The sequence below is a fragment of the Mesocricetus auratus genome, unplaced genomic scaffold, assembly GCF_017639785.1.
Source record: "Mesocricetus auratus isolate SY011 unplaced genomic scaffold, BCM_Maur_2.0 Super-Scaffold_100025, whole genome shotgun sequence".
Classification (NCBI taxonomy): domain Eukaryota; kingdom Metazoa; phylum Chordata; class Mammalia; order Rodentia; family Cricetidae; genus Mesocricetus; species Mesocricetus auratus.
Genome location: NW_024429206.1, coordinates 5,183,966 through 5,208,649, shown reverse-complemented (window position 1 = coordinate 5,208,649; position 24,684 = coordinate 5,183,966). Strand labels below are relative to the sequence as shown.

Sequence of the window (24,684 nt, the reverse complement as noted above, 5' to 3'; positions counted from 1 at the left end):
GGCTGGAGGATGCCAGTTACCGGGGAACTGAAGTGACAGGCAATTGTGAGTTGCTTGATACAGGTGCTAGGAACCAGACTTCGTCCTTTGCAAAAGCAGTCTGCACCCTTAACTGCTGGCTTATCTCTCCAACTCCTACAAAGCTGAGATCAGCCATGACCACAGCCTAGCTCCCTGAGCAATGGCTGGGAACCCCCCAATTTTCTAAATCACTAAGTCAGGTTCTGACCTGACTTCTCTTCAGCAGCAAGATTACTTTCCCAGAGTCCACAGTAAAGGCGGGAAAAAGCCATGACTGTGCACTGCTCATGTGTGGTGCCCATCTGGCCAGAGGGGAAGTGGTGGTCTAGGGTTGGGGAAGCAGAGAGGCAACCTACGTCCACCAGCTCTGGGCTAAACTCTAGAAGCCCCGCTTGTGTGGGGGGGGGGAGGGGCAGGCTACCACCCTCTCAGCCCATTCCCTTATCTGTGAGTAGAGGTAGTTCCAGGCCACAGCAAGATGATCTGAGGGGCTGAGGAGCTGCATGGCAGGCAGTGACTCCGGAGAGAGTTCCCACCTGGCAGCAGGGGACTACAGCTTGCTGAAGAGGGAAAGCCAGGAGGTAGGCTGTGGAGCCTCTGCCTGAAGGAGGGTGGGAGCGGCTGTGGCTTCAATGTATTGAGAAGTACCCCGAAATCCATGTGTATTTATAGTATTAGGAAATGAAGCCTTGGCTGTGAGGGTCCTCACACAGCAGGAGTGACCCCAGAACTTCCTTCCCAGTGATTTCCGGGGCAAGGATTGGGTTCTGGGTCCCCATGAGCTTGGTTGCGGGGTCTTGGTGGTGTGAGGAGGTTATAGCCACCTCTGTTTGTGACTCCTGGCTGCAGAGCTCCCCGCCCCCCCGCCCCCCCCCCCCGTGGCCAAGGTTAGTTAGTGGGAGGCGAGAGCTCTGTGCCCAAGCACCGATGGCTGGCTCCGTTGCCCCTTCACTCCCTGAGGGTGGTTCCTTCTGGACACGCGGTTATCTGGCCTTGGCTCTGACCTCTGTGTCACAGAGAGACACAACTTCAGGTAATGTCCCCCCAAGAGTTCAGCAGTCTCTGTGGAGACACTGAATTCAAAGGCTCATGAGTGTGACTTGTTCGGCTTATCAATGGAAGTTTCTAGGCCCAACTCTGCCCTTGTTAATTTTTTGACACACATCTGTGCTGGATGACTAAAGGGAGGCACTGGGCGCCTCCCCCTTGAACCCCCATTCCTCAAACCTTCCTGCTCCTCGGTGCACGCTTTTCTACCTCAGCACCTCTGCATGTGCTGTTCCTGATGCCTGAGGCACACAGGTCTCTGCATGGCTGGGGCACACGGATCTCTGCATGGCTGGGGCACACGGATCTCTGCATGGCTGGGGCACACGGATCTCTGCATGGCTGGGGCACACGGATCTCTGCATGGCTGGGGCACACGGATCTCTGCATGGCTGGGGCACACGGATCTCTGCATGGCTGGGGCACACGGATCTCTGCATGGCTGGGGCACACGGATCTCTGCATGGCTGGGGCACACGGATCTCTGCATGGCTGGGGCACACGGATCTCTGCATGGCTGGGGCACACGGATCTCTGCATGGCTGGGGCACACGGATCTCTGCATGGCTGGGGCACACGGATCTCTGCATGGCTGGGGCACACGGATCTCTGCATGGCTGGGGCACACAGTTATCTGAATGGCTGGTATCTTTGAATTCCTTAGGTCTCGACTCTAAGTCCGCCTGCTCAGGTAAGACCACTTTAGTCATCAGCGTTCACCACAGCAGCTCCTCTCCCTCATCTAGACACTGTGGGTGTGTGCTATTTGAGGACTTAGACTCCCTGTCACTATATATATATGGCACACAGTGGGGATTCAGATAGGAAGCAATCTTTGCGAAAGGCTAAAGGCACAGATGAGAATGGAAGCCTCAAAAAGTCTCAAGTCAGAGTAGCTGGTTCAAATCCCAGATCTGATGCTTGCTTAGGGTGTGTGTGTGTGTGTGTGTGTGTATGTGTGTGTGTGTGATTGGGTCTCTCACTTCCTCTCCTTGAAATGGAGAGGAGAACCCTTGGTGCCAATCTGTACCCATAGGTGAATAAGTCCCCAGCTGTGAGGCAGGCAGGACCATCCCAGGGACACCATGGAGGCCTCACAACCCTCCCAGCCTGTCTGCCTCTGTGGTTTTAGGGACCCAGTCCCCGCCCTGCTAAGCTTTCTGTCTTTTGGCCTAAAATTAACTCACGAATTCCTTGGCTGCCTGGCCCGAGCTTCTAAGTGACGATTCAAACCAGATGTTTCCAGCTGTTGGGCCCCATCCCCCCCAACCCCAACTGACCCACAGTGCTTGCTTGTGCCTGGCTAGAGGGTCTGTGTGTTGCTCCACCTGCCTAGGCCCTGGGGCTGGGTGGCCAGTGGGAGGGCTTTGTGTACAGCCGTCCAAGAATAGGACATTTCTCTAAAGATACGGTGGAGTTGGGGGAGCTCACTGGGTGTTTAAGGAGCAGGTGGGGTGACTGAGGCTCCCTCTGGCTTGTGGAACCCTGCTGGGTACTGCTACCCAGTGCCTGTGACCATCAATCACCCTTAGTTCCCTGTGTGACCATGATGTTTCTTATCTCGGTGCCAAGGGCTCCTGGCCTTCCCACAGGAACCCTTGTCTGACAACAGAGGGAAAAGGCCCTGGCTGGTTGGCTACTCAATGCTTGGTGTTCCTGCCAAGCCACAGACCCTCAGGGCAGGTAGTATGCTACTGGTGACACCCTTTGCTTCTTTGATCCCACCCTAAGGGCCTGGTTCCACTTGGTAGGTGGTCTGGATGTCCTGGAAGACCCCCCCCATGCAGCTGTCCCTGGATAACCCTGGCCCAGAGGCAGAAGGCTAACTGGAGTAGCATCTGCAGGAACACGAGGCAGGGCTTCTGGACCCAGCTGAGTCGGAACTATGTAGTCAAGTGGAAGGAACCAAGAGGGACCGGAGACCTGCATAGTCAGCGGGGGTTGTCGCAGAGGCCCTGCCCTGCCTAGAGATGGGGCCCTGAAAACCTCTTTCTCTGGGTCCTTGTGAAAAAAGTATTGTGGGTGCACAGGTGCCTGATGTGTGAGAGATGTGGCCAAGTTTCACATACAGTACACAGCATGGTCAAATACAGACCAAAGCCCTTCACATGCCCCAGAGCTCCAGGTCTGGCCCACTGCCTCCTGACCTCATGCCCTCCCATGCCCACTCACCCACTGTTCTAGCCACGTCTCCCTCCTTCTCACCCCTACACAAAAACAGGTGACCACACCCCACTTTTCCTCTGCCTGGACCATTCCTCAGAACATCTCCTGGACCTACAGATTTTTGCTGGAATGTCACCTACTCTATGGCCAACCCCATACCACCAATACACTGTCAAGTCATCTTCAAAATGGTCCATGACCTCTGACCAGCATGTGAGTTGCACAAGGACAGGCCTGGGTGGCACCTGGAAAATGTCCAGAATGTACCATGAGGGGGATGGGGAAGGGAAGGGAAGGGTGATGTGGAGGGGTTAAAGAGCAGGAGAAATGGAGGCAACATCTTGCGACTGGGGACTTCAGGCCCCTCCCTGCTCTTAGACATACAGGGTCCTCACCCTCTCCCGTCCCCCACTCCCGCCCTGACACTGCCTGGGGTATGCAGAGCAGGGAGGGTGGTGGTAACTGGCCTGGAAGACCCCAGCATGAAGCTGATTCCACGACGGCGGTGGGGGTGGAGGCTAGGGTCAGGCCCAGCAGCCACCAGCTGTGTACTGCAGCCGCCACCATGCCCTCCCACCCCCGGTGAGACTCATAAAGTGACTCCTTCCACAGGGAGAATGTAAATGTTTACAAGGCAGCCACAGCTGGCTGGCCACCCGGCCACAGGAAGTCCTGGGACCCCAGCCCTTGGCCTGTAGTGTGTACCCCGCTGTGGAGGGATGTGGGCTCTTAAGAAGTCTTTGAACTGAGTCATAACCTGGACAGGGCAGGCTGATCCCCAGTGTCCAGCTGCACCTTCCCACACTGTGTGTCCTTTGAATGGGATCCAAACCCGAAGGCCACAGTATCCAGGACCATCCTGTCCCTCGAGTCCCTTGCCAGCCAGAACCCCCCCAAGAGTTACCTTTTGACATCTTAACCCACAGCTGAATTTGGCCTTGTTTTGTAGGGTTTGGGGTGTGGATTTATTTGTTTGTTTGTTTATGAGACAGTGTCTCGTGTAGCATGAACTGGGCTTGAACTCACGGTGTACCCAAGGATGTCTTTGAATTCCTGATTCTCTTGCTTCCACGTTGTATGACTGAGCTTGAGCGACTGTTCAGCTCTGTCACCTGTACACAGCCCAGAGTCACCTGAGAAGGGTGGGGGATCGTCTTGTTGATTGATGGAGAAGAGCCCAGCCCACAGTGAGCAGCAGCATCCCCTAGGCAGACAGCCCTGGGCAGTATAAAAAGCTAGTTGAGCACAGGCCTGAAAACAAGCAAGTCAGCAGTGTTCCCTGCCCGACTCCCTGCCCTGACTTCTTTTTGTGATGGACTGTGACCTATACGAGGGTTAGCCCTTCTCTCCCCTAAGTTGCTCTTGAACTCGGTGTCCGTCTCGGCAACAAAAAGAAAACTAGTATAGCTGCCTGAGCCTTTAGCTTGTCATAGCTAATCCTGATGGCCACCTTGGTTAGACCGACAAATGTCTAGGAGGCTGATGAAATGCCATGAGTATTCCTCCGCAGGCCTGGTCTGTGATGGGGCTGTAGACCAGGCCTCTGTAGCCACATGAAAGACCCAGCTATTTTTGCTTGGAAGGCAGGCCCCAGTGCTCAGGGTTGTGTAATTACATGTGTCCCTGGACCCATGAAGGGATGGGGACTGTGGTGGGCTGGCACTGCCCAGAGCCCCGCAGGAAGAGTCTCAGCAGAGACCCAAGCTAGGGGTGTTTCCCAGCCCTCCCAAGCTCCAGTGCCAGGGCTGCCGAGCAGGGCAGTGTGGCTGCTAATTGCAAGGGGTTCAGGGCAGGGACTCTGAAGTGTTTCCAGGCAGAGCAGAAACCCCGGTACTGCTCGGGGCCTCTGAAATTATGGGTTGCAAGTGAACAGCCCAGCCTGTGTGCCATACCACAGGCTTGCCCACACCCCTTAGATGCCACAGCCAGCCAGGCCCCACACGTGTCCCAGAAACTGTGGAAGGATGGAGCTTCTCTTAAAATGTTGGCTGATCGATGCCTGCCGGTACATGATCAGATGGCAGAGGCGGCATCAGGCAGCCAGTGCCACTTACTGAACCCCAGTGTGTTTCAGGTATTGCCTTAGATCAGAGAGGGTCATGCTCCCCCGCCCCAGGGTCACATATCAGATATCCTACATAACAGATTTCACATTAAGATTCATAACAGTAGCAAAATTACAGTTATAAAGTGGCAACGAAATAATTTTATGATTGAGGTCATCACAACATGAGGAATTGTATTAAAGGGTGGCGGCATCAGGAAGGTTGAGAACCACTGTCCTAGAAGTAGAGTTAGGATAGGGCCCCAGATATGCAAAGTCCTTTGTTCCCACAGACCTGGCTCAGCCGCGCTAGCCTGACAATATTTGGGAGCTGCCTCAGTGGTATTGTGCTTCTGACTGCCCCAGGACCTTTGCACATGCTGTCCAGGGGAACTCTCCTGCTTCTGTGCCTTCCTAAATATCTGCCCTCCATCTTTGGGGGCAGCAGTATAGTCACTTCTTACAGTGAAAGCCTGGGACTGGGCTAGACACCCACAGGACATGCAGCCCTGAGCAACTCCTCCCAGATCTTAGCCCAGGGTGCAGCCCGAGGTCCCTTTGTGGTTTACTTGTGTATTGAAGTTCTCCTACCTCTTTTGTGAGCTCGGACCTGTTTGCTTTTCACTGGCTCCGAAGACCTGACTGTGGGCTGGATGCCACAGTCTTGGGCTGTATCTGCAGAATGAGCAGAATCTGGGATGCCTCTAGGTGGGAGCCTGAGGGTTGGCAGCCAGTGACCCGAACTCACGTTTAGTTGTGGCCCAGGGCAAGTGCTGTGACTTGTGGCCGCTGGGTGCTGGGCTCTTTTGTCTCCGCTCATGAGTGGCACTTCCTGAGCATCTACAGGTTATGTGTGAGGGTGCACAGTGAGGAAAGGCGGACCTGTGTGTGCGTTTGTGTGTGCTGTGTAAACACATGCGTGTGTGAACAGGTGTGTGTGTGCGTGCATGTGTGTGTGTGGCCCCACAGTCCCTTTCCCCAGGCATGTGGAGGTAGGAGAGGGGCTGTGCTGTGGCAGCCCAGTCAGACCTGGGTCACTGGCCTGGCAGTGGCACTTTGGGAGATTTGGAAATAGAAACGGGTGCGTCAGAAGGGACCCTACACTCAGCCTTCTATTACCGCAGGGCATGCCATTCCACTATGAGCCTCAGTTTCCTATTCTGCCACGGAATTTCACTCTCTCACATCTCCACCAACACCAACAGACCCTTGTCCGGGCACCATGGCACCAGTCTGCAAGGCAGGTCTCTCCCAGGTGGCAGGATGTGGCTGCTCAGCGTCTTTGGGCTCTGTGTCCTCGGGCTCAGGAAAAATGACACCATGCGCTTCATAACAGAGTAGAGCAACTCCCGTACCTGTACCACAGCATGAATCAGTCACCTGGAGGCAGCTCAGTGGCCTAGGAGGGGTGCAAACCCGAGTCCTATGCAGTCCAGGCCAGGGACTGAAACCCCAGCACTTGGGAGGATGAGAAGCTCAGGAAGGTACTTGGTTACATGTCAAATGTGAACCAGCCTGGGGTACAGGAGACCCTTGTCTCAAAAGAAAAGAAAAAGAAAGGAAGGGAAAAATGCAAAGGAAGAGAAGTCATCAAGGCACACTGAGATGAGTTAAAGGATGCCAGGGCTGGGGGTGGGGGAGCGGCAGGTCTGGTCCTGAACAGTTGCTGTGTAGAATTGCATGAGGGACTTGAGCGTGCATGGCCTCTGTATCCCTGTTATCCCTTGTATCTCTGGGGCAGAAGACAGGAGTGCATAGACCCCCAATCTGGGACCCGTGCTGTCTATACCCGACCCTGTGACCATGTCACCAAGGCCTCCATGGTCAAGAGCATTACTTATATGGGCTAGGGAACCCTAGGTGGGGACATGATAGCCCTTGGTCACCCCAAGGTGACCTTCACCCAGGGAAAGAAAGAGGGCAAAGAACACTGTACTCACAGCTTGAGGATTCTGTGTAGCTGCTGGACAAGGAGGAGGATGAGGCCTGAAGCCAAGGCACGCCAGAAAGTTTCTAGAACCCTTGATGAGGCTGTGGATTTGGCCCTTCCTTAATGACCAGAATCCTGACACAAGTCCTCAGTCTGTTGGGGACAGGCCTTGCTCCCTGGGAAGTGACCCTGGAGAGGTCTGGCTGCCCCTGAAACTGATGACCAGTCTGAGGCAGGTTAGGCAGGGCCATCCTCTCTCCTTCACTTCCTGGAGTGCTTTGTCAGGCCCCCTTCTGTTCAGGTGGGGTTCAAGAGTACATCAGCCTTCCAGCCTGGCTTCCCTGTAGGCCCTCTCCTGCCATGGAACCCCCTCTGGTCTGCAGAAGGGCAATGCACACTCCACGATGAATCTTGCTGCTCATAGCCCTAGAAGCCTGGAACCTCCTGGAAGGGGCGGTGTGTCTTCGTTCCATCTGGGACCTGCTTTGCACTGAGCTTGCGGGTGGGGTGCATCAGGTGTTCATGGAAATAAACAAGCTCATGAGTGAGTGTGTGGGCAAGTGAGTGAATGTGAGGGCCACAGATCACTGGATTCACCTGTGAAGGTACCCCTGGTGCTCCAGGGCCGGTTGTTACCATCCTCAGGACCCAGCTGCACCATGGACTCATAATTTCTGCTCAAGTTGTCCTGCTGGGGCATTGTGACGTAGAGGGCAGGATGCCAGTACCTCAGGCAGCTCCCTTCCATCCCTAAGAATGGGGAAACTGAGCTGGGCATTGGTGGTACTCAGGAGGCAGAGGTAGGCGGATCTCTGTGAGTTCGAAGCCAGTCTGGTCTACAGAGCGAGTTCCCGGACAGGCCCCAAAGCAACAGAGAAACCCTGTCTTGGAAAAAACAAAAACAAAAACAAACAAACAAAACCAAACCAAACAAACAAACAAACAAAAGGAATGGGGAAACTGAGACCCAGGGAGAAAGGCCAGGACGGCCTGAACCCAGCGCCGTCAGGCTTCCCTGAAACACCCCTATTCCCACTCTGCATCCTAAGCCTGGAAATCCTGAGTCACAGCTGGAACGGTCCATGGAGAGTTTTCCTTCCCACTTCCAGGGGCCTCAGAGCCTCCTGACCTCGCACCCCCAGGGAATGTGGTGTGTGTGGGGGGATGGGAAAGACCTCAGCTCAAAGTTCGGGGGAAGGGCTTGTGGAAGACCCTCTGTCTGTTAGTCCGTCTGAGTCTGCCCAGGGGACCTGAGGTCAGGAGGAAGCAAGCAAGGAGTGTGAGGAGGGTGGGACTGCGTGTGGCCCAGCATAGTCCCGCCCTTCACTGTCCCCACCCCAAGCTCTCTTAATGAAATCAAGCTGGCCCTCCAGCCCGGCGGGGAGGAGGAAGGAGGAGGGCCTGGAGGCCGAGGCGGGCAGGCACCAGCCGGAGCAGCTGGCGGCAGACGGCGGCAGCAGATTGTCGACTGTTGAACTGTCTAGCGGGCTAGGCTCGTCTAACCTGGCAGTCCCATCCAGGCCTTCCTCCACAGGGAGCTGGTAAGTCCCAGCCTGCTGCTCTGAAAGTCTGAGGTGGTTTGGAGTTTGGAGCTGGCAACTCTTGGAAAACTTTTCCAGAATTTTTAAATGTGTGTACGATCCGAGTACGTGTTTGAGGCTGCAAGTCAGCACGTGCTAAGACGTGTGTGCGTGGATGCTGGGGTCACTGGAAGGGTGCATGCATGTAGTTAGGATGTGGGGAGGATGCTGGCGTGTCATTTCCAAGGCCAGTGTGCTCCTGGTGTGAACTTGTATTGTCCTGTGTGCGGCTGAAGGCTGTGCCCAGCATGTCTCATGCACCAGTTGGTGTACATGTGTACAAGATCTGGGGACTGTGGGAGCTTGCTGGAGTTTCTAGGAGTTGTGTGCTGCAGGCTCTGGCTTCTGCTGCTGCTGCTGCTGCTGTGTGTGTGTGTAAGCTTGTATATAGGCTCTGAGACCTCAGTCTCCTTCCAGACCTCTTCTCAAGGGGTCCAGGTCCCTGTCCTTGGCAGCCCCAGAGGAACAGGCAGAGGATACAATGCTTTAACCAGAGCCCCCTCCCCCAAGTCTAATTGAAGCCAGGTTTCCACAGCCTGCCCCTCCATCACTGGCCACCACTTTCTGGGTGGGGGTGGAACACAGGCTCTGCCTAGGCAGCCTCAGGTCCTGGGGTACCCAGTCCTTAAAGTTAGATTTGCTCATCTGCATATCCACGACCATCTCCATTTAAAACAGCAGCTCCTAAGAGAGAGGGTCCTGGAGGGCATCCTGGACATGCTTCGTCCATTGCTGACACTTACGTAGCAGGCATTGGCTGTGACCTGTCCCCATTGCATAGATGTGGAAGCTAGAGCTCAGGGAGATGGCATGCCCAGCCCCAGACACAGCTAGGAGGTGACACGGAGCTGTTCTGAGCCACCTCTCCATTAGGAGTCATCTGGGCAGTGAGTTTCCTCTGGGGTAAAAACAGGATTAATCAGCCTGAGACCTGAGTCCTTGTGCAGGACAGAACTAGAACAGACCCAGGAGGCTGAGGCCCACTCTCCCTAGGCGGCAGACCAGGGGTGCCTGGCAGGTTGGCAGGTCTAGAAGTCATTTCAGCTCTGTTCAGGTCAGTTCTTCTGTTCCATGGAGAGGAAACTGAGGCCCAGAGAGTTTAGGGGAGCCACTCAGGGTCACATGACTATCTCCCGCAGGATTTGGCTAGCTCCTCTCAGGGCTGAGTCCCCACACTTACCTGTCTTTCTTGGGGACCCAGGAGGACTGAGGAAGGTGGGGGGGGCTCTGAGAGTCAGTGCCTTGTTCTTTAGAGATAGGAGTAGTTTCTGCTGTTCCTTCTGTATCTCCTTGGCTGAGTCTGGGGTGCCAGTGGGAGGCCAGTACTCTCTTGCCTGTGGCATTGTATGTGTCTGTGCACACGTGTATGCATGTGCATTCTGCTCTTCTGCTGGGGGTGTGGGGGGCCAGAGAAAGTGAGGACAGTCATGGGTCCGCTGAGAGGAGAATGCTGGCTTACCCTGCCTGGAGCATTCCATTCCTGAATTCCAGCTTTCCTGTGAGATCAAGCCTGCGCTGGCACTGTGGTCACGGTGGCCTGTCCCTCCAGAGCAACAGTCCTTGCTTGCCACGACTGTATTTTTAGATAATGTCTTAATACGTAGCCTAGGATGGTTTTGAATTTGCCATTCTGCCTCTGTCTCCCAAGTGCTGACCCAGTGCTGGGGTGTATGTAGCTCAGTGGCAGAGCACTTGCCCAGCATGCATGAGGCCCTGGGTTCAGTCCCCAGCACCAACCTGAAGGGGAGGATGTGGGTTGGAGGCAGGTCAGTAAAATGCTTGCCAAAAAAAAAAATGAGGAGTTGAAGCCCGGCACCCAGGTAAAAAGCCAGGTGATGTGATGTGTGCTGGAATCTCAGCCTTGGAAAGGCAGGGACAGGGGCCAGCCTAGCCCACTTGGTGACTTCCAGTTCTCAGGGAGATACATCCTGGGTGTAATACCCCAGATTGTCATCTGGCTTGCACACCCATGCACAATGGTGCACATGTACACTCATGCACACACATGCACACGCACGTGTACCCTCACAGCATGTGGATGCCCACAGCCGACAGAGGAATTAAATACCAGCCCAGCCCAGGCCAGTCACGGATCATCTGTATGTCCTTGGACATGTCACCATCTACTCTGAACCTGAAGGGTATCCGTTGTGGGCCTGGACCTAGGGAGAGGGTTGAGATGAATCATCCTCCATGGATTCTAGATTATCACTGTCCGTGAACCCTAGGGGCTTGGCAACAGAGCGCTTGCTTAGCACACATGAGGCTCTAGCACAGCAGAAAAAGAGGAAAATAGATAAAACAAGCAAATTGGTAATTTAACCACCTTAGAAAAAATTTTGTTACACTTATTTACTTAGATGGGGCTGTGCAGGCCACAGTGTGTTCGAGAGGTCAGAGGACAGCCTATGGGAGCTGTTCTCTCCTTCTAGCCTGTGGGTCCTGGAGATCAAACTTAGGGCATTAGCCTTGGCAGCATCTCCCTTACCTGCTGAGCCATCTCGTTGGCCTATTTGTCTTCTTTTTCCTGTTCTGAAATGAACTTCAGGCTTTTGCTGCTTGCATCAGTTTGACCGAACTGGCATCAGTGCAGCGGCCCCTGCTGAGTATCCCATAAACGTAGAAAGCATTTTAAAAATTAAGCTATAAGAACTTAATGATTGCTGGTACTTGGGAGGCAGAGGCAGGAGTATCTCTGTGAGTTCGAGACCAGCCTGATCTATAAGAGCTAGTTCCAGGACAGCCTCCAAAGCCACAGAGGAACCCTGTCTTGAACCTCCCCCCCCCACAAAAAAAGACCTTACCGATAAAAACAAACAGTATAACAACCCCCCACAGCATTTATGGTGTTGTGACTGGGAAAACCAAGAGGCTGAGAGACATATGTCCCTCCTCACTGAAATGGCTTGATTTTGGCTCCTTTGGATGGGGGTGGGGACATCCTGGTGCCAGTTCCCTGTGATACTGAGGGCTCAGTGCACATAACCAGGAGGCTTCGGGATAGCCACTAAATGACCAGCCTCCTGAGTCCCTGTTACCTGAGAGGCAGGTAATGCCACCTGTGTCATCAAGCAGGACCTGTGGCCATGGCGCAGCTCAGAAACTTGCTGTGTGGCCTGTTGTCTGATCTGGGCTCTGCCTCTGTCTCCCCATCTTAGTCCTCCAAGGGAGATCCCCTGAGTCTTTTCCTTCTTAGACTTCTAGGCCTAGTTAATCTCAGGGGACCAGAGCCCTCTGCTGGGATAGCAAGAGTTTAACTCCAGATCCCATTCCCCCCAGCAGGGAGAGTTAGTGTAAACTTGGGCAATGAGGAATTTATTAATTAGCCTGGCTGTCTGGGCCAGATGGGGTCTGGGGGGTTCATGCTGGGAGCAGCCTTTCAGGGGGGGAGGGGCACATCTGGTTCCCATTTAGTGGTGGCAGTGGGGAGGGGCTGCAGTGCTAGCCAGCTTTGTCTCCCCAGGAGCTGTGGTTCCCCCTGGAACCTCTTGGGTTTTTTGGAGGCTCACCGTCCAGACCTCCAAGGATGGGGGGGTGGGGGATACAGAAGCCCTGAGCCCCATGCTGGCAACCAGGCCTCCTATAGAGTGTGCAGACCTGGCAACTTCAAAGCCTTCTGGAAAAGGAAGTAGGTGGATTGGAAAAGCCTATGCTGGAGCTACCAAGGCCCCAGGGTAACGGTGCCCTGGGGGCACTTCCTGTGCAGAGGTGTCCCTCAGCCCTCTGGTCCCCCATCCCAGCCCCATCTCTCAGAGCCCTCAGGCCATTGTTTTCTTTACCCTGCCAGATCTCCCTGGATAAGTCACTTGCTCGGCCTGAGCCTCAGTTTCTCCTGACCCTTGATTTCTGCAGCTGGAAATGGAGACAGTTATAGCCCTTCCCTCACTGGGTAGCTTTTAGGTTTCCATGCCATATTTCTTTCTTTTCTTTTTTCTTCATTTTTTGGTTTTCCAAACAGGGTTTCTCTAAATAACAGTCCTGGCTGTCCTGGAACTCCCCCTGTAGACCAGGCTAGCCTTGAACTCACAGAGATCCACTTGCCTTGGCCTCCTGAGTGCCGGGATTAAAGGCGTGCGTCACCACTGCAGGGCCCAGGACAAGTTTCTATGTGGGCTGGAGATGGCTCAGGTGTTGGTACCGGAAGACCTGCGTGGCATCTCTAGCACCTGCATCAGGAGCCAGTGGGGTGGCGCATGCCCTCAATGCCCACAGTGGGGATGGGGACACAGGGAGATTCTTGGAGTCCTAGGTCCCAGTAAGAGGCCCTGCCTCACAAATGGAGTGGAGGAGGGTGCCTGAGGAGGAATGACATTTGAAGTTCTCCTCTGGTTTCCAAATGCATCCCTCTTCAGCTAGTATCCGATGCCCAGTAAACCATGAGAGCCTAAGCTAGTACGAGGATTCAGCCACACTGGTGAAGAAGCATCTATTGAGCACTTAGTGTATATTCAGGGTGTAAAACACTGAGGACACACCAATATGAGCAAAATGCAGTTTCTGTCCTCAGGAGCATCAAAAGGAAGGGACCTGGGAGGTGTTCATGTTGCCACACGGTGAGGGGTTCAGCTGGAATGTGTTCTGGGTTCTCTGGGGAGCTATCGAGCCACTCCTGAGTCCCGAGGCCCTGGAGACACCAGAGACTCAACCTGATTTCTCTCTTACTGCTTCCCCACAGGTTCTGTGGTCAGTATGGCTTCCAGCCTCCTCTTGTCTCTGCTGCTACTTCTGAGGCCCTTGCCTCTGGTGGCCTACTCTGTGTCCCTCCCATCCACCTTCCTGGAGGATGTGGGGGGCAGTGGGGAAGCCGAGGGCTCCTCAGCCTCTTCCCCGAGCCTGCCACCACCCCGGACTCCAGCCTTCAGCCCCACTTCAGGGAGACCCGAGCCCACAGCTCTGGAGGGCCCCGCGCCCCCCACCAACCTCCTGGATGGGATCATGGACTTCTTCCGCCAGTATGTGATGCTCATTGCCGTGGTGGGCTCTCTGGCCTTCCTGCTCATGTTCATCGTCTGTGCTGCTCTCATCACCCGCCAGAAACACAAGGCCACAGCCTACTACCCGTCCTCCTTCCCTGAGAAGAAGTATGTGGACCAGAGTGACCGGGCTGGGGGGCCCCGTGCCTTCAGCGAGGTCCCTGACAGGGCTCCTGACAGCCGGCCGGAAGAGGCTCTGGACTCCTCCCAGCAGCTCCAGGCTGACATTCTGGCTGCTACCCAGAACCTCCGGTCTCCAGCCAGAGTGGTGCCAGGCAGTGCGGAGGGAACAGAGCCGGTGAAGGATGGGCCAGAGGATGAGGTGCTGAGCAGCCAGGAGGAGGCCCAGGAAGCCCCAGTGTGCGGGGTCACTGTGGGGAAGCGGGAGATCCCAGAGGAGTCAGGTCCAGTAGAGGCTGGAGGGGCTTCTGCAGCCAGTGAGGGCCAAGGGGAACAAGAAGGGTCTTTCTCTGTAGCTGAGGAATCCCAGGGACCAGCTGCCCCCCCTGAAAGTTCCTGCGCTTGTAGCAATATCTCTCCCAATGTCTAAGAGGCTCAAGAACTGCTGGGCCTGACTGCTGGGTCCTTGAAGGTCACCTCCTTGGTCAAGAAAGGCCTTCAGCTCTGACTGCCTCTTGACACCCCTCCTTGGCCATTGCCGGCACCAATCCTGACCCCGGAATGGGCAGAGCTGGTGGTCTTTGGTGCACCCCAGGAAACATCACCCCAAGTTCCAGTGCCTTTAATGCCTCTTGCCTAAAGCACACTTCTCTACAAGAAGGACAGACATGCCCCAGTTGGAACTGCAACAAGGCAGTCCCCACGAGCAGCCACACAGCAGAAGGGGGACAGGCCAGAGGCCCCCAGTGAGACGGCACTCCCTGCTGCTTCCATATCGGCTGGGAAGACAGCCGGGGCTGCTGGATTTGGAAGGCGTCAAGAGGATGTGCTGCCGTGGTCCTCAGCTGTCTTCGTGCCCTACTGGGAAAGCAAGGTGCAGCCCGTGTCCAGTTGCACCAGGGACTGCAGAGGGTTCCCTTGGCATCTCCCCATCATCAGAATGTTGGGGTCACTCTGCCTCTGCTCAGCGGACTTGATTAGTTAGGAAGCATCTTGAAGGGGCCCCTACTTTATCACAGAGTTCCCCAGACGCTCCATGGAGACACAAACTCAAAGTCACGTGAACCAAGGAGCCGCTGTACCCCTCCCCACGCTGATGCAACTACTCTAAGGGTCCTTAGGCTGGTCTTCTCTTTCCCCCGCTTTATAATTAGGGTGATGATAGTTATGAAGTCCAATCTCACCATACACACTCTGGAAAACATCGTTCTTGATTTTCTCTAAGGCACCCCACTTCCTGATTTGGTTCAGTGTTGGAATGTGAGATGCAGGCCGTCCAGTTCTCTCAAGTGTCCAGCAGCTCTGACTTGAGAGTGTGCAACTCATCTTGCTATGGACGTTGGGATGAGGGGATTGAGGGACGTTCTCTGTCGGACTCCGAAGCAGCCTGGAAGCCAAAGGGCATTTGGGACAACTGCCATTCTGGATTCTGACGCCCAGGCTGGAGCAGGGGCCTGGCCCATCCTTTGCTCACACGGTAGTCTGGCAGCCTGAGTCCACACCATTCCTCAGTCTTTGACAGTGTGGAGGCTTTGTCCTGTTGGGGGCCTTGCGGGGGCTCCCCATATCTCCATTCAGGGCTCCCTGACTCCACAGCTCTTCAGGTGTGGGGATATAACATATAATAAACCTTGATCTGACTTGAGTGTATCTGGACTATCTATGGCTGCACAGGTCTACAGTGAGGGAGGAGGTGTTTGTGGGCTGTGGGCAGCATTGGGGAGCTCATCAGCCAGGTCCTAGAGCTGAGGATGCGTGTGGCAAAGGGAAAGATGGGTGGCCGTAGGTGTCGGGGCCTACATACCTGAGGAGTCCTGGAGGTGGTATGTCAAACACATAGACGCAGCTTGCCTCCTGGCTCTGCAGCTGGTGTGGCCACACCACAGCCGCCTCTTCTTCGTGCTGTGGGACAGGGCAGCGGCGAGGTCGCCGTTGTCCGTTCTCTGTAGGTGGAACAATGTTGCCGACACCCACCCTTGGCAGGTCTTTTGACCTCCAGAAACCCACCCAGCCATTGACCCCCCCTTCTAGTTTCTTCCTTCCTTTTGATGGTGAGTTCCTGTGTTGGTGACCTCCTGCCTGGGCCAGGAATTGCCTTCTGGGATCCAGATGTGGCAGGGCCTGCGAACATGTGCCAGGTTCCCAGGATGGTGGTGGCAGGGAGGTTGTCTCCTAGAGCCCTGATCCTGCAAGAGGCACACATGCAATCTGAGGGGCTGTGCTTAGGCTTCCGGAACACACAATGGCTTCTGTGTTGTGTGACTGGAAAGGACTCACGTCTCTGCTCAGCCCAGCTTCCTCCAAGAACACCGGAAGAGTTGCCTCTGTTCCCCCAAGTACCTCCCATTCTGGTGTGCTGTGTGGCTCTGGCCAGGTGCCTCGGTTTCTCTGGGTGTCAGGCTCTCTCCTTATTGGCCAGAAAGCAGAAAAGCTCCCTGGGGTCACACCAAGACCACTGGAGAGCAGTTCTCCAGGCAGCAACCTCCCACTAATTCCAGGAGAGTTCTCCAGAGATCACTGTGGCGTGCATGGCCTTAACAACAGTGTGTGTTCTCTGATCCTGGAGGGGGAGGGGATTAAGGAGGTGGCCTGAGAGCCTCGAGGCTTTTCCAGTGCTGTTTCTTATGTCATGATTCCCTTCCACCCTCCCATACTGCGTGCAATGCTAACTCCACCTCAAACTTCAGCTCCTGGCCTAGACCCTCTCCCAGTGCTGCTCCTTCCCTGCCTCCGGGGCTCAGCGATGGCAGTGGTTCATGATGAGCAGCGTGGGTGAGCAGTGATGGGCCCTCTGCCAGGCCGCTCTAAGTCCTTGACACTTTACTCGCTGAGACTCTTGGACCTTGAAGTGAGTGCTGGCTTTACTACCACAACCCAAAGAAGGAACCTGGCCCAAGCAGCATAGCCAGTTGCCCATGTTACACAGCCAGGGGTTCAGTTCAGTGGACATGATCCTTAGTGTTCTGTGAGGATGGTGATAGAGGGAGGGTTGTGTGGATAGAAGGAGGGAATGCGGGATTGGGGGAGGGAGGGAGGGGTGATGAATGGATGGATAGGTGAGTGGGCAAATGGGTGGAGGGATGGAGAGAGGGGAGGGGACAGCAGTGTTCCACTCCTGCTTAGAGCCCTCTAATTTCTCTACATCTGCAGGGACCTTCCCAGAAGGGCTGTTTTGTAGACACACCCAGGAAACCATAGATGGAGATCATGAGTTGTGGGTTAGGACCACAAGGGACAGAACTGGGCTTGATGGTCAAGGGAAACAACTTCAGTGTCTCCTGAGGGACCAAGGTCATCCTGTTTACAACCTGTTCATCTGTCTGCTGCCACTGAGAGAGGGAGAGGGAGAGGAAGAGGGAGAGGGAGAGGGAGAGAGAGAGAGAGAGAGAGAGAGAGAGAGAGAGAGAGAGAGAGAGAGAGAGAGAGAGAGAGAGAGCCTATGTACATGTGTGTGTGTGTGTGTTCTGGTGACCTGTGGTGGGTGAGGGGCTGAAGAGCTATAGAAGGATCCTGCTCTGGTCAACCCCAACCCCAGCAACAGGGCTGGGTCATACTCAGGTGAGAACCGAGGTAGGTAGAATGCAGTCTCTGTATACATTTTTATCCCTGTCATGTGGAGTTAGAACTTCTGGTTTAATGCCAGCTCTGTTCTCAGCCATGTGACCTTGACCTTGGTACACCCCACTTCTCTGGGTATCTGTTGCTGTGTGAAGAGGGGTGATTTCATCCCCGGGTCAGGGCTGAGGTGTAGCTCAGTGTAGAGTGCTTGCTTGGTGCAAACAAGTCCCCTAGCTCTACCCCTGCAGAGAAGGATGAAACGAAGTTCACTGAGAGCAGCACCAGCCCAATTCCCAGGCTTTTCCAGACAGAGGGTCACAGTCCAAGAGGAGAGGGTGTGCGGCTCCACCCCACCTCAGGGCTGCCCTGGCACCCTGGTGCTGTGTGTGCTCCTGTGTGAGGAGGAGGGAAGGCAAACACCAGGACCCACATAGCCACCTCTAACCCTCACCACAGAGACCAGCAGCTCGGAGAGAGCAGCTCGAGTCACACAGCCCTGCAGAACTGCACTCGAACCCAGGTCTGTAAGCAGATTGGACAGGAGTCCTCAGGATCGTGAGGACTGACTGCCTTGTTTTAGAACTTGTCATTTTATTTTATTTTGAAATGTGATTTACTTTATTTTGACAGGATTTTGCTGTGTGGTCCAGGCTAGCCTTGAGCTCCTGCCTCATCATTGAGGGCTAGGATTGCAGGCATGGGCCATAACTGACTGGAACTTGTCAGTGGTCCAAAGGCCAAACCCAGCTGCTGGTGGAAGGGTAAGGGATGCACATGTATGCTATTTCCTCCATCTATTCTTCCGCCTTCCTCCCCTAGGTGCTGGCTGTACAGGGTGTGTGTGGGCTGTGGGGAGATGATACAGGGCAGGCGGCGAGCTTCCTGAAATCTCCTTGGGGCACCTTCTTTCAGTGCCAAGACTAATGTGTTGTAATTATGCTATTGCACAGCAAGACCCACCCCTAGGGTCTGGAAGGAAAAGGAAAGCGGACACTTACAGAGATCAAGTCCAAGATCTCATGGCCACATGGAGCTTTGAACTCGGGATGATGGTGAGGATGCGGGGCCAGACAGAACTTCAGGAGCCTCTGGTTCAGTGGGTGTCAGAACTGTGCCTGGTCCTTACTGTCGCCCACAGGACGTGGAGTCCCCTGGGAGCCCCTCCTTGAGGGTGTTTCCAGAGAAGTTTAAACAAGTAAGACCCACCCTGAAAACAGGACATTCCGTGGGCTGGTGTCTCAGGCCGAAAACCAGGGGTGGAGTGAGGAAGGCAGCTGGGAACCAGCGTTCATCTCTCTGCTTCCTGACAGAGCGGTGTGAGCTGCCTCAAGGCCACCACAGTGCCATCCTGTCAAACCATGGGCCAGGGTAAAGCCTTCTGTAAGCTGAGCTTGCTGGACATGCAGTGCAGTCCCGGCAAACTGACCACAAGAACCAGAGGGGCTGGAGCGAAGGCTCAGTGGTTAGTAACAGTGCTGACTGGACTGGGCTTGACTCCCAGCGCCCACCTGGTGGCTCTTATCCATCTTTAACTCCAGTTCAGGAGACTCAATGTTCCCTTCTGGTCTACGAGGGCTCCTGTGCATGTGTGTACACATGCTGCCAGTCACACGCACATACAATAAGTAAATAACTGCATCTCTCCAGGCAAGGTGGCAAGGTTATATTATGTAGTGTTGTCTGCCCTAGAATTCAATATGTAGACCAGGTTGGCCTCAGACTCACAGAGATCCGCAAGACTTTGCCTCCCAAAAGCTGGGCTAAAGGTGTATGCCCTCAGATCTGACTAACAAAAAATTTACAAAGGATCACCTGAGGTCGCTCTGTGGCTGTTGTGGGAGTGGTTCAGATTGGAAACTGATCTGAAGCATCCCTTTATTCTCTTATGTGCATGGGTGTTTTGTCTGCATGCACGTGTGTACACGCTGTGTGTGTGACTGGTGTAGGTCGAGGCTAGAAGAGGGCGCTGGATCTTTTAGAACTGGAGTTACGGGTGGTTGTGAGCTGCCATGTGGGAGCTGGGAATTAAACCAAGGTCCTCTGGAAAAACAGCCAGTGCTTTCAACCGCTGAGCCGGCTCTCCAGCCCCCGTTCTTTCTAGAATATTTGGCGGCATGAGGCCCAGCTGGGAAGTGGGCCTTCCGTGGGCCGGGACAGACCTTGCACCTGGGCTACCTTGTGCCAGCTCTTCTGCTTGGGAGAAAGGATGAGCCTCCGGCGGGCGGTGCGGGACAGGGGTTTGCCTCTCTTTCAGGAGGGTTTATTTTCAGGATTTCTCTGGCTGCGCAGAAATAGCAAGGGGTGGGGGGGACTTGGCGCCGGCTCTGGGCCCTGGAGACCCTTCACAGCTGTTCCCGCTGGGTGGGAGGGTGGGGGGCAGTTTATGACAGCAGCTGCAAAGTGAAAAATAGCCAAGCTTGTAAACCGGCCTTCCCAGGAACACTGGAGCCAGAGGCGGCTGTGACGTTTGCCCCTCCCTGAAAGGGCCCGGGGCTTTTCCCTCAGGCTTCAGGATAGGTTCAGTCAAGACTGAGGAGGGGTTCCTCTAGATGGTAGAAGAATGGGATGTAGTGGGACCCTGGGCTGCAGGGCCTCCTCCATCCCCACAGAGATATGGACCTCATGTGCTTGAGGACAGGGCTGGGGTCTCAATTCTGTCTCCCGGTGTGTGTCTTTGAGCTGAGAGGGTCACTTAAGCCCTCATGGTACCGGTGGGAACTGAGTTTTTTCTGGGACCCGGCCCCCTATGTATGCTAGACTGTGAAGGGGGGAGGAGGGAGGGGGAGGAGGGAGAGGAGGAAAAGTGAAGAGAGGGAGGAGGGAGAGGGAGGAGAGGAAGGATGGAGAGGAGGGAGAGGGAGGATGAAGAGAAGGGAGGGGGAGGAGGGATGAGGAGGGGGAAGGGAAGAGAGAGAAGGGAAGGAGGAGGGGAGGAGGAGTGGGTGGGGAGAGAAGGGGAGGAGGCCTCCCTTCTCTGAGGTGACTTTCAAGGCTCTGCAGCCTGAACTCCTAGATTCAGTTAAGCTTCTACAGCAGCTCTTCCTTGAGCAGTCAAATACTCATGAGGGCTGGGAGACCAGAGCTGAGCCTGTCACCAGGGGAGCCCCAAGACCCTGTGCATGAGCGGGGAGAGACTGCATCTCTGACACACCACATCCCTAGGCATGTGTGGAGTGTCCAGTGAGGTCAAGGGTCATATCTCAGCTGTTTCTTTCTGGTCTCCCCTTGGGGACGGTGTGACTGTGGCCAGGGCTTGGATGTTGTCTGGGTCAGCAGCTGGAGAAGTGGTTGGCAGCATGGGTGGGGGTGGCCTTGCCTCACTGGGCCGGGTGCCAGGCTGTTTATAGGGGAATTGGAGGACCCTGGGGTTAGCGATCAGGGAACCTGGTTTGTGTTCTCACCTCTACAGGAGTCTTTGTGGGGACAGTTTCCAGGCACAGCTGGGGGAGGCTGTGAGGCATCTGTCACAGGCTCCCAGAGACTCGAATTAAATCCCAGTATTTAATCCACCCCTGGTTTTGAGCAGCTCCTGCCCCCAGCTTGGAGCCTCTGAATCCCATGCCTGAGAGTCCACAGGCCCTGTCTGGCTGAGAGGCTCAGGGCAGAAACTGTGTCTTTACTGTTCCCACTAGTGGAGGCTGTGAAGAGGGTGCTGCGTCCCCCGCCCAGCCACTCCTTTCTACGCTAGGCCCATAAGTGAAGAGTCGGGGTGGGTGACAACAGGTGTTGGCTACTCCTCCATATCTGCTCCAGGCCCCCAAAGCCACAGTTCATTCTTCCCTCAGAGTTTAAATCCCACTTGTTTTTGTTTGCTTTGAGACAGGGTGTAGCTCAGGGTAGCCTCAAGTGTGGTATAGCTCGGCCTCCTAAGTGCCGTGATAGTGGGTGTGAGCCCCGAAACAAAGCACTTCCTCATGTACTGGGTCCTCTCAGAGCTGACAGGGGCACTGAAGTCACTCACCTTTTGTTGAGGAAGGACCCAGGAGTTCAGAGAGATGAAGTACCTGCCTAAAATCACAGTCAGAAGTGTCTGAGCCAAGCTTTGAACTCCTGGATAGTTGAAATCTATAGTCAGTTTCCTGTACTTACTACTGAGCAGTGAGTGAATGGATGGATGTGTGGGTGGCTGGCTGAATGGGTGGGTAGGTGGATGGGTGGGTGGGTGGATGGATGGATAGATGGGTGGGTGGATGGGTGGGTGGATGGATGGATGATGGATGGATGGATGTGTGGGTGGCTGGCTGAAGTGGGTGGCTGGCTGAATGGGTGGGTAGGTGGATGGGTGGGTGGGTGGGTGGGTGGATAGATGGGTGGGTAGATGGGTGGGTGGATGGGTGGATGATGGGTGGATGGGTGGGTGGATGGCTGCTTTGGGGGAAGGAACCCAAGGCAATGAGCTCAGACTTCCTGAGGACCCTGGGCAGCCTGCGGCAACTTCTCCACTGCTGGGTGTCTCATCCCTTGTGGCTTGCCAGAGAGCGTGCAAAGACTCTGACTGTTGCTGGCTCTTGTCAGGCCCTTCCTGTCTGCTCACGTGGAGTAGCTGCCTGCGGGCTGATAATCTCTGGGGGCGCCCGTGTGACAGGGTCCTGGGGGCTAGCACCTTGCATGAGCGCCCATGACTTGTTGATCTTCCTCTTGTGGAAGGGAACTTGCTCGGTTGCTGACTCTGGTGGCCAGGGAGCGACCAAGCCCCGCCCTTGGACCCTGGGTGCAGCACGTGGGTGGGTGCCGAGGCTCCAGGGCTCTGAAGCTGCCACCCTGAGGCTCCCTGGAGGTAGGCCTGTGATGGAAGTGGCATCCATGAGCAAGCCCTGGCCCTGTGCCAGGAACCCTGGGAGTAAGGACAGGCCTCTGCCCCTTGCTGGACTGCGCCACCCGGATCAAGTCACTCACTCTTTCTGGGCCTCAGGTGTATCTCTGCCTTAGGGGAGATTTGAGGCTCGGACTGGATTTTAGTCAGCGATGAAGAGTCCTAAGTGCCCTCCCCAAGCCCATTTCCATGTGAGACTGAGGCTGGGGGGTTAGGGCTACTGGACCTACTCTCCCCTAAGCAAAATTACTCAGTCTGGCCATAAGACCTCAGAAGAAGATGGCTCCTTCTGGAATCCACCGCAGAGAGATCAAGCCCCTTCCCTCCCCATCTTCAGAAGCTCCTATCCCCAGTTCCTAAGCTCCTTTTGCACGCTCTCCACTATTCACCAACCCTGCACTCTGGGGAAGTCCTTCCTGCTATCTAACTCAAGTTGTGCACCTTGAGCCCAAAGACAAATTTCCTCAGGGCCTAGCCTATGCAGAGCTGTGCTGGAGACCTGGGCCAGTCTGGGATTTTGCCCTCTCCTTGTGACCCTCAGCACATCTAGCCCAGGCTTCGAGCTGACTGGTGGGGGATTGCCACCCCTCCTGGAAGGTCCTATGATGGCATCCAGTGCGCAGCGAGTGAGGATCACAAAGCCTTTTCTAGAACTTGCCTACAGAAACACACCTGAGCCCGCACCAGCATGGACGCAAGAGGACTGCAGTGCTAGCGTTGTTTAGAGTAAATGACCACAGGGAAACGGGAGCAGCTGAGAAAGGCTGGCTCCTCTCCTGGCTGCTTCACACTCTCCGTGCAGCCTAGGGCGACACTGAACTTCTGATCTTCTTTCCTCTGCCCCGTGAGGGCTGGGCTCACAGGCGTGTGCCACACACCTGGTTTTATGCAACGCTGGGGATGGAACCTAGGACTTCATTCACGCCAGGCAAGAACCCTACCGTCCCAGCCCTAGACACTTACTCCTTTTTCTTTTTGTTTTTTCTTCTTCTTCTTTGAGCCAGGTTTCTCTGTAGACCAGGCTGGCCTCGAACTTACAGAGATCCATGTGCCTTGGCCTCCTGAGTTCTGGGATAAAAGGCGTGTGCCACCAACACCTAGCTAGAAGTTGATTCTTTTTCTTTTTTCTTTCTTTCTTTCTTTCTTTTTTTAGTTTTTCGAGACAGGGTTTCTCTGTATTGTTTTGGAGGCTGTCCTGGAACTAGCTCTGTAGACCAGGCTGGCCTCGAACTCACAGAGATTCACCTGCCTCTGCCTCCTGAGTGCTAGGATTAAAGGCCTGTGCCACCACCGCCCGCTTTAGAAGTTGATTCTTTCTTTTTTTTTAAATTGTTTTAGTGATTCATGTATTCTTACTTTATGTGCATTGGCATTTTTCCTTCATGTATATCTGTGTGAGGATGTCATATCCCCTGGAACTAGAGTCACAAACAGTTGTGAGCTGCCATGTGGGTGCTTGGAATTGAACCCAGGTAATTTGGAAGAACAACCAGTGCTCTTAGCCACTGAACCATCTCTCCAGCCCTAGAAGTTGATTCTTAAATAAAGATATCCAGAGAAAGCTTGTTCATGCCGGAGCAGATACAGTCTTTATTTCCCACAAATGGTTGTATGTAAGAAACTGCTGTGATGTTGGTTTAGTTGAGTTCATTTTACGGCAAGGAAACCAGAGGGTTTTCTGAGGTAGTGCTGCCCCAGATGTGGAGTAGGGACCCCCCTGGAGTGCAGGGAAGATTCTGTGGCACTGGGACCACAGTGGCTCTCTGTCTGAGGGGTGGACTCAGATGTCCCCTGCCCTTTGGCAACCATGGGTAAGCATGCTTCTTCTTGGGGTGTGTGTGGGGTCTGTGATAGCCAAGCTGTAGATGCCTGGGGTGACCGTGATAATGGAGATGGTGGATGTGATTGATGGTGGGGGCAGTGGTGACGGTGGGCAGGACAGGGGAGGAGGTGGTGATGAAGGAGATGACAGCCCAGGGGGATGTGGTGGTGGAGGAGGAGACCGTAGTGGAGGGGTACAGTGATGGGGAGGTAGAATGCCCCCTGGAGAGAAGCTGATGCTGGTGATCCCACTGTTGGTGCGGTTGGTTGGTGACAGGCAGAGGTGAGGGCCATGACAGCCTCCACAGTGGTGACGGCTGAGTGTGCTCTTTGAGTCTACTGTTCACGAGAATGCTTTAATATTTTGTTAGTGACAAGATGTAGGCTGTCGTTCCAAGCAAACGACCTTTTCAGAGGTAAGAAAACCCTTTTCTAGTCTTAGTGGCCTGGCTAGTTAGGGTCAATTCCTGCGATGAAACACCATGACTATAAGCAGCTTGGGGAGGAAAGGGCTCATCACATCATCAAAATCAGTGAGGGCAGGAACCTGGAGGCAGGAGTTGATGCAGAGGCCATGGAGGGATGCTGCTTACTGGCTTGCTCTCCATGGC

At 54.7% G+C, this 24,684-nt stretch overlaps 1 protein-coding gene across 2 annotated transcripts; it reads left to right on the top strand.

Annotated features, from left to right (window-relative positions):
- The first annotated feature begins 491 nt into the window (after window positions 1-491).
- Tmem119 (transmembrane protein 119) lies at window positions 492-15,526 on the top strand. Of its 2 annotated transcripts, none has more exons than XM_021232357.2 (2): window positions 492-602; window positions 13,464-15,526. In XM_021232357.2, the coding sequence occupies exon 2, from the start codon at window positions 13,478-13,480 to the stop codon at window positions 14,309-14,311; it is 834 nt and encodes a 277-aa protein (XP_021088016.1). In that variant the 5' UTR covers window positions 492-602; window positions 13,464-13,477; the 3' UTR covers window positions 14,312-15,526. The 2 variants fall into 2 exon arrangements, with proteins under 2 accessions (XP_021088016.1, XP_012975169.1); XM_013119715.3 differs by lacking the exon at window positions 492-602 and adding an exon at window positions 8,585-8,749.
- The last annotated feature ends 9,158 nt before the right edge of the window (window positions 15,527-24,684 follow it).